We start from the raw sequence: 7,922 nt of genomic DNA, 5'->3' as shown, positions 1-7,922 counted from the left end.
GGAGTGGGGTGGGGGGTGGGAGGGCTCCTTTCCTCCTTTAGAAGTTCTAGATTTATGTCCCAGTGCTGCAGCTGGTTGACATTAACCCGTCCACCCCTGCAACCACAGATGTCACCCTGCACTCGCAAACGCCACAGATATTTCTCACTTCTTCTTAAATACACCTGTCAATTCATTTGTTTTGTATTGCTGTTTTATTCTCTACATTTCTGCTCTAGTTTTGGCACCTAATTGCATGTCAGTGCAACTTTTTTTTTTTTTTATCTGTAATGCTCCTTTCTAATAATAACTGACCATGTTCAGTTGCCAGCATGAAAGAGAAAAAAAGAGAAAGTGTGTTTGTATAAATCAGTCTTTTCCTCCTCACACTGTCCCGTGCCAGCAACAAATACACATTTGGAGTTGCACAGCTGCAGCTCCAAATTGTAATGGCTCTTTGTTGTGACCGAACACAGTTGCCAGAGTGCAGCTTTGGTTGCTGCTAGAGCCACTTGCCTGCAGCATGTTTTTGAGACATGTATGCTGACGGGAATAGATGAGACATTGAATCATCTTCCACTGCTTGGCTTCATTTTCATTGGCTGAATTTTAGCCCACCTCCAGAACCCCAACAGAGTGTTCCGGTAAGAACAAGCCTCTTCCCAGATTATTGTTCTCAAAACCCTAAATACACACGCACACTCACACACACAGGCATGTTGTTTCCAAAAGCAAGATAACACACACACACACACACACACACACACACACACACACACACACACACACACACACACACACACACACACACACACACACACACACACACACACACACACACACACACACACACACACACACACACACACACAGGGATGCATATCCTGTGCATGTGCCTGTGTGAGCTGCTCTCTCTCATTGTCTGCGAGCAACAGATAGGTCTAAGGCTCTTTCATGTGGTTAAGTGGAATAGCATATTAAAAGATCCCTGCTGATTGGCCAAGGCTTTAATCTCCCAACAGGAAGTTCCGGAAGGCTTCCGCTGCTGTCGTGTCTCTAAATCTGTGTCTCATTTGGAAAAAGCCACTAAAAGCACAATTTGTGCATGTGGCCCAGTTTTTTCCTCAAATAGAAATAAAAATAACAGCATTTTTACCAACATTTCCCTCAAGCAGCTTCTAATGCACCAACACACGATCACAACCAAAGAAACAGCTCACTGACTCTCACTTACTGGTCTTTATTCTTGCTCTTTTTGCTCTTTGGTTTTACATAATGAATACTCAAGGAATATTTTTGTTCAGCATATACATTGTAGCACCAAACACATTCATGTTGTTGGGTTTTTTGTTGTTGTTGTCGTCCCAGCCTGGTTAAGTATACAGCATTTTTGACAGAAGGCACTGATAGACCAATAAAAATCTAAGGTGGTATAAAATGATGTCAGCGAGTGTTTTCGTCCATTTCAGTTTGCTGTCATACATAAACCCATAATAAAAATATATACTTTAAAAAAGGTAATGATAAAAATCCCTTGTGAAAACAGCTGTAGCAATATAAAAGGCTTTAGATGGACAGTTACCCAGTACCAAAACAAATCTGCAAAATGTATGTTAAGGCCATTTTACTGTAAACTCTAAATATACTGCTAACTCACTATAAAAAGTCCCTACAATATCATAATGATATATATCTTTATGAGGAAAAAAATGATGTTAAATTACTCCTATAAAACATAACTAGGAGACAAGCACATGCCACTAGTGCACAGTACCAATCAGACTCCCCTTCTGGATAGCTTTTGGTGTCTGTACCAGGATCTGCTCGTCCTGTTTGCAAACCATTAAATACACTCAGGCCACAGAGAGAGCGAATCTGCCTCACCGCCAAGGAGGAAAATCGGGAGACAAATCTGAGATTAGAGTGAAATTACAGTGAAGTTAACTATTCCTCATCTTGCTGTGGATACAACGACCCACCCACCCTCCCACCCCATCCCTCCCTTCCCCAACCCCCAACCCCTCACGGCCATCACACCCTGTTCAGTCTGATCAGATGACCGTCTGTTCTCCCCGACACTTCCTGCACCCTCCATAAACAACCGACAGGAGATAAGACAGGCAGCACAGGCAAGCGAACACAGCGGCTGCCAGGTAGACCTTGTACAGACAGAGGTGCTTGTACTGGTCCAGGTTGCAGTACGAGTTGCGATCCGTCTTGTAGATCATGACCCCTATGGCCGGCAGGTAGAGCACGGCGGCGGCCACGTCGTGCGCCAGGTTGGTGAACAACCAGCGGTCCCCGCCCAGCAGCGGGACGAGGTCCTGCTTGTCCAGCAGCGTGAGGAAGAAAAGGGCGAGGGTGAGGAGCCAGAAGAGGACAGCGACGAAGAGCACGAAGTGGATGGAGCCCTCGTATTTGTTGGCGGCGATGGTGACCCACAGCCCGGCTCCGAACACGATCTGCAGGATCCGGATGACTCCCAGAAAACTCCTGAGGAACTTCAGGATGTTCTTCCTCACCTGCGGCTGGGGAGATTGGGGTGGCATCTCTCTCTCTCTCTCCTCCTCCGGTCACTCTCGGTCCCTTTCTCCCCGAACAGGGCGGGTGCTTCTTTTTGCCAGCTGCAAACAGCTGGGGAAAAGATGGGCAAAAAGTGGAAATAAGGGGCCGGACGGATATGTGGTCCAACAGAGAAACCAAAAGTTGACTAGTATGGGGATTAAAAAAAAAAAAAAAAAGGGAACTCTCTGTTCTTTCCACAGCCCCGGGGTTTTGAAATGACAAACCTTCCTGAATGTTTCGTCTTATCCGTTTCCTCTGTTGAATGTAGCGTCTGTGTTGGGGGGCTGGGTGATGGAGAGAGGGGGGGTGGCCTGTAATTCAAAGCCTGCTCCTCCTCTGCTGGACTCGTCCATGTCCACTCATCTGCTGCTGCTCCCCCTGGGGTCCGGGACATGTCTCGTGCTGTCTTTTCTGTATGCACCACATGCACAAGTATGACTTAATATTATCGTATTTCTCGGCTAATTATTCGCAGACTTTCGTGTTTCAACAGATGGACATTTTTTAGTGTTTGTTTAGCTGAAGTCTTGTATCATTTTTCCTCCACTTTGAGCACTCTTTCTCATAATAGGTCTGTTCAGTAGCCCGTGCGTCACTGTGTTTGTGTGTTGCAGCGCAGGATGCTCACATGTTACTTCTCTCAGACAATTGACAGACGCTTGTCGTGCCAGCCAGCCAGCCCTAATGACGTCAATGGATTTCAGCGCGCACGCCCTACGTGGCCAAGGGGCGGGGCCAACCTCCCTGCTCCCTCCCCCTTCAAACCTGTTATTGGTGGACATAAAGCCCTTCACCAGCCCGGACGGCCCGGATCAGAGCACAGCTCCACTCTCATTAGTCCTTTTGACGACATTGATTTGTGATTGACAGTCAGCTTCAAGGACACGAAGTGACTGCTGGTGAGCCTCGACAAACACGGACCTGCAACGATTCAGCCACCGTGGCAGTCTGAGCAGAAAGGGAACAAAGCAGAGGGGAGATGCAGTAGAAGAAAAGTGAGCTGAATATTCCTGCATCATCTTCGGGTAAGCAGGCGGCCTTTCATTTTTTTCACATGACTCTCATGCGATTCAGTGTTTACTGCCTGTGAGCCACAGGGCAGTGGGAAAGTTCCCTTTAAAAAAACAAAACAAACAAAAAAAAACGTTTGGTAGATTATATTTTGGCAAGTATCTCTGCACCAGTGAGCAAAGCAAACACAAACTGTCAGGAAACTGTTGCAATGACAATAAAAGAGAAGTCACTTCATGTTAACCTACTTGTAATGCAAATTAAAAAAAAAAAAAAGGTCGCTGTGTGTTTTTCTGTTTAGAGCTGCTCGACCATACCTATATCCTCAAACAACCCATTTACTGTAATACACAGGGAAGTTCTTGTTTATTGTTTGTTGATTGCGATAATAGGCCTATCGTGTAAAAATGATATTAGATATGGACGTTAAAAGTGCATCCACAGAGCACTTAAATCTATCAGTCTCTGCAGAACAGCTACAAAATATGTAGGAGTAAATGGTTAATGCATAATAAGGAAAATATGAGACTTGGACCTCTGAGGACAGAGAAACACGACTGAGTGTTTTACAAAATAATGTGGAGTGAGGATAGAGTTAACACATCTTACATCTGAGAGAGCACCTGTGGTTGAAAGCTCTCTAGAAAGTTAGTAAGTGAACCTTCACTGCAGGTTACTTTTTCATCATATTTTATACTGTTGCATATTGTGTTTTAAATGTGTGTAAAGCGCTTTGTAACTTGTTTTTGAAAAGCGCTAGAGAAATAAAGTTGTTATTATTATTATTATTATTATTATTATTACTACTGTGTCAAGCTGATAGAAAGTGCACAAGGGCCACTGACCCAAATGCAGTCATGACCCTGGTCACTCAGCTGGTACTTACCTGGAAGTGTCCCACTTAAACATTGTTTGTGCATAAAGACAGATAAAGTTACCATCTGCACTTTAATGGGGTTTAAAGCACAGCTCTCATTTGTTTCCTGTCGGATTAAAAAGAAGCCGACCGGCTGTGTTTCAGTTGCGTCAGGTATCCTATCCTATAGGTATCCTAATGTACTACTATATGTCGTGTTCCATAGCTTTTCTTTTTGTGACATTGAAATTGTAAATTAAAAGCTCCTTTTGATTTGCAAACATATCAGAGTGAGCTGAAACCATTGCTTCCTTCTCCACAGAGCCCAGTCTGTGTATGCCACCTTTTCTCGTGTTTCTCTGGATGGATGCCGAACCCGCCTCCCCTTCTTCCTCCATGTTGGCGGGCCCTTCCTCGCTGTGGCGGCTGTCTGAGAGGAGGAGTAGGAAGGCCGGCTCGGGGAACATTTTCAGCAACGTGAACCTGTGGCAGCTCCAGAGACTGTTCAGGGCAGCAGGGGACCAGGATGCGGAGCAGAGGGCACAGCTGGTTTGGGGCCATGGAGATGAGGCCGAACTGGCCCAGGCCTTAATAGGACTGAGGGCCCAAAGTCACCGCAGAGGGCTGAGGAGCCATGGAAGGGACGCACTGGGCTCACACTGGCTGCGAGCTTTCAATCACCTCAGGTAGAAACACTGCTAACCTATATTCACAAAATTCCACTTTTTAAATTACTCAACAATCCTTAACCAATCTGTGTCGTTCAGGATTGGAGAGAGCTCGCAGAACAGCCAGAGAAACGATCCCGGGGAGGAGAGTGATCCCGAGGCAGGGGCACAGAGCAGTCCGGAGCCCTGCAGGCACAGCACTGTAGGGACAACAGAAAGAGGAACAGGGGCCACGGCAGGACTAACTGAGGGCCAGGGCCCTTCAGGGACATCTGAGAGAGCAGTTAGGAGCAGCTCAAGACTGAGGAGAGGAGAAGAGAGCAACCCGGAGAGGTACCTCCACCGAATACGCCGCTAACTTCTCAAAACTGGAGCAAGGTTGAATTAACTTCTGGGAAAAGTAGCACGGACACAGATCAGCTTGGCTATGACCTCACAGCTTGAAGTGATCGATTAGCTTCTCATCATGCTACAATGTCGGGCCTTTTAATGGCCGATGGCGGTATGCTGGCACTGCACTGTTACCTGTTGCAGACACATTTCCACCTGAATAATTCAAGCAATAACAATTGCCCCTCAAGAACTGCCTTATGTGATTTCCTACAGTAACACTAACCGTGAACGGTGGTAATTAATTATTAGTGATGTCATTTTTAAGTAGTTTAGAGGTGTGACTCAATAAGTGAACAGGTCAGTAATTACTTATTATAAAAAAACTTATTTCACTGATCACGAAGCTGTATGGCAAAGTCACTTTAATAAGAGTCACATCTTCATTTGACCTATTGATTCAGTCTGAATGGACTGATAATAGAGGATATGGATGCAGTGTGGATATACTTATTAACAGTGTATCCACCGTACCACAAAAAAAGCCATCTATTTCTTTATATATATATATAATATACTTTATGTATATTTGTTTGAAAAGGTACTAACTTCTTGATTTTGTATTTGCACAGATTGATGTTACTAAAGGAAAACGTGTTAAAACTGAGATACGTTGAATTTGACCAAACATGCCCAGAGTTATGTGTGCTGTGTTACACAACAGTATAAATGGTTTGAGATTGGGAGAAAGGTTAGGAGTAAGGTCACAGAAATACTGTTTGTGTCCTAGTCTGACTCACTGGATGACAGGTGTTAGTATAAACCTGCCATTGGTCGACTACTTTTGTGTGTTACTGTTTTCAAAGTCCCCCTCATAACTGGAAACAACAACAACCTCTTAGCAGCAACTTGCACACTGACAGTGGCAACTTTTGATAAAGATTTGGATCATACAGGTGGGCCCGCTTAGTTCTTTAGGGATTTAGCCATTCTGATGCCCGCGCTACCCAAATGTGCCACCAAAACAGGTTCCGTATCCTGGTCTTAAGCTGCGTTCCGAATCGCATACTTTTTCTGTTTACTATTAGTACGTACTGCAACTACTCTTACAAAGTATGTACTTTTGCATGTAGGATGTATACAGTTGGGAGATACTGCTTTGTCATAAAAGTGTGTTTTGAACTTTGACCCTCTTGGTCGTATCCGTCACCAGCTCGATATTTAAAGTAAAAAGAAAAAGGATGTGATTTGGAACGAGTGCACTTCCCTTTAATTCTTCTCCTTCCTTTTGCAAGTGGCAACCTGGTGGAGATTTAGCATCACCAGCTCTCTTGGAGGCTCAGCTGATGTGATGTACCTTCCATTGCGGAGGATTGTGGGTCAGAACAGCCAGACTACCATGCTGGCCTACAGACTGCAACATGTAGTAGGACATCCTGGTATTTCGAGCATACTACATTTCTCATCCTAAATCTTTTTCTGCCATCCTAAATAGTATGGTAGCATGGATATTGGAACACACTGTTAGCTTTGCCTGAGATGAATGTGATTGGTTTAAATGACTACAAACAAGCCAAAGTGTTTTTCAACTATAGCAGAATTACATATTAATGCAGCCAGACCATTCTCCAGTGCTGACTCAGCGTGATAGAAGTAGGTCTGGCCAAACAAGACTATTTTTGCAATGACATAATCTTCTCTTGGGGCACTTTTAAAACTGTAGAATGAAATGTCATCAAACTGAATGAACAAAGTACTTTCACAGTTGCACCAGAAACTTCAGCTCATCAATGGGTTGTACATTCAATAAGAGAGGATCAATAGATGATGTTTATTGAGGTTGACAACAGAGAAGGACTAGCGATTAGACACTGTCGTTGTGATGCATCTTCGATAAACCCAAGCCGTTGAAGATGGGAAGAATCCCCCAGGATCAAGACACTGTTGGTAGTAGGGTAGTAAGAAGATAAGATTACTTAAACAGAGCTTTGAAGCACAGTGATATTTTTTAAGAGTAGCCTCAGCAGATTGATTGACTCGATACTGTGCCATCAGAAATTAAGATTAATTTTGATGACGATGTAAAGAGGAAATGGTGTAGCTGATCAAAGTGTAAAACAGCAGGAATTCCCAATGGAAGGAAAAGTGAGAGGAAAAGGATCCTCAATACTGAATTTTCACCAAAGCTTCATTTTTTGACAGCGAAGTGTCAGGTAGTCAACTTCGCTAGAGACCAAATATATGAAATAATAAATGCAATGCCTCACTGTGTAGGGAGACAAACTTTAAAACACAATGCCCTCATGTTATTATGTCCATTGTGACAATCTGACAATCCTGCTGTGTCTATGAAATACAATCCTCGTCAGATCTCTGTAAACTTGATGAAGCTTTTTGATAAAAAAAAAAAAAAGAAGTTTGATGTGTCATTTTTAGAATTATGGTAATAAAAAGTGTCTTTGTATTTTTTTGTCATTCTTCTTGTTTTGTCATAAGAGAGTGACAATATTTGC

The 7,922-nt window shown here is 43.8% G+C and overlaps 2 protein-coding genes across 2 annotated transcripts; one reads left to right on the top strand and one right to left on the bottom strand.

Annotated features, from left to right (window-relative positions):
* Positions 1–2,003: 2,003 nt before the first annotated feature.
* Positions 2,004–2,800, bottom strand: marveld1 (MARVEL domain containing 1). Its single transcript, XM_069692632.1, has 2 exons — positions 2,769–2,800; positions 2,004–2,613 (listed from the first exon to the last, which is right to left on the bottom strand). Exon 2 carries the CDS (start codon positions 2,526–2,528, stop codon positions 2,031–2,033), a length of 498 nt encoding a protein of 165 aa, XP_069548733.1. The 5' UTR covers positions 2,529–2,613; positions 2,769–2,800; the 3' UTR covers positions 2,004–2,030.
* A 9-nt stretch (positions 2,801–2,809) lies between these two features.
* On the top strand, positions 2,810–5,954 carry LOC138617550 (arginine vasopressin-induced protein 1-like). Its single transcript, XM_069692630.1, has 3 exons — positions 2,810–3,569; positions 4,734–5,097; positions 5,179–5,954. Exons 2-3 carry the CDS (start codon positions 4,748–4,750, stop codon positions 5,435–5,437), a joined length of 609 nt encoding a protein of 202 aa, XP_069548731.1. The 5' UTR covers positions 2,810–3,569; positions 4,734–4,747; the 3' UTR covers positions 5,438–5,954.
* The last annotated feature ends 1,968 nt before the right edge of the window (positions 5,955–7,922 follow it).

Source organism: Brachyistius frenatus, unplaced genomic scaffold, assembly GCF_029030835.1.
Source record: "Brachyistius frenatus isolate BFR_SWC_R1_liver_20210118 unplaced genomic scaffold, ASM2903083v1 Contig_13, whole genome shotgun sequence".
In the NCBI taxonomy this organism is placed as follows: domain Eukaryota; kingdom Metazoa; phylum Chordata; class Actinopteri; family Embiotocidae; genus Brachyistius; species Brachyistius frenatus.
The sequence above is the reverse complement of the archived record's forward strand: the minus strand, read 5'-3'. Positions and strand labels throughout refer to the sequence as shown.

Coding starts and splice junctions, on each gene's coding strand:
- marveld1 (XM_069692632.1), bottom strand. CDS start 2,528: ATGCCACCCCAATCTCCCCAGCCGCAGGTGAGGAAGAACATCCTGAAG.
- LOC138617550 (XM_069692630.1), top strand. CDS start 4,748: ATGCCACCTTTTCTCGTGTTTCTCTGGATGGATGCCGAACCCGCCTCC. Junction 5,098..5,178: donor CGAGCTTTCAATCACCTCAG/GTAGAAACACTG, acceptor TGTGTCGTTCAG/GATTGGAGAGAGCTCGCAGA.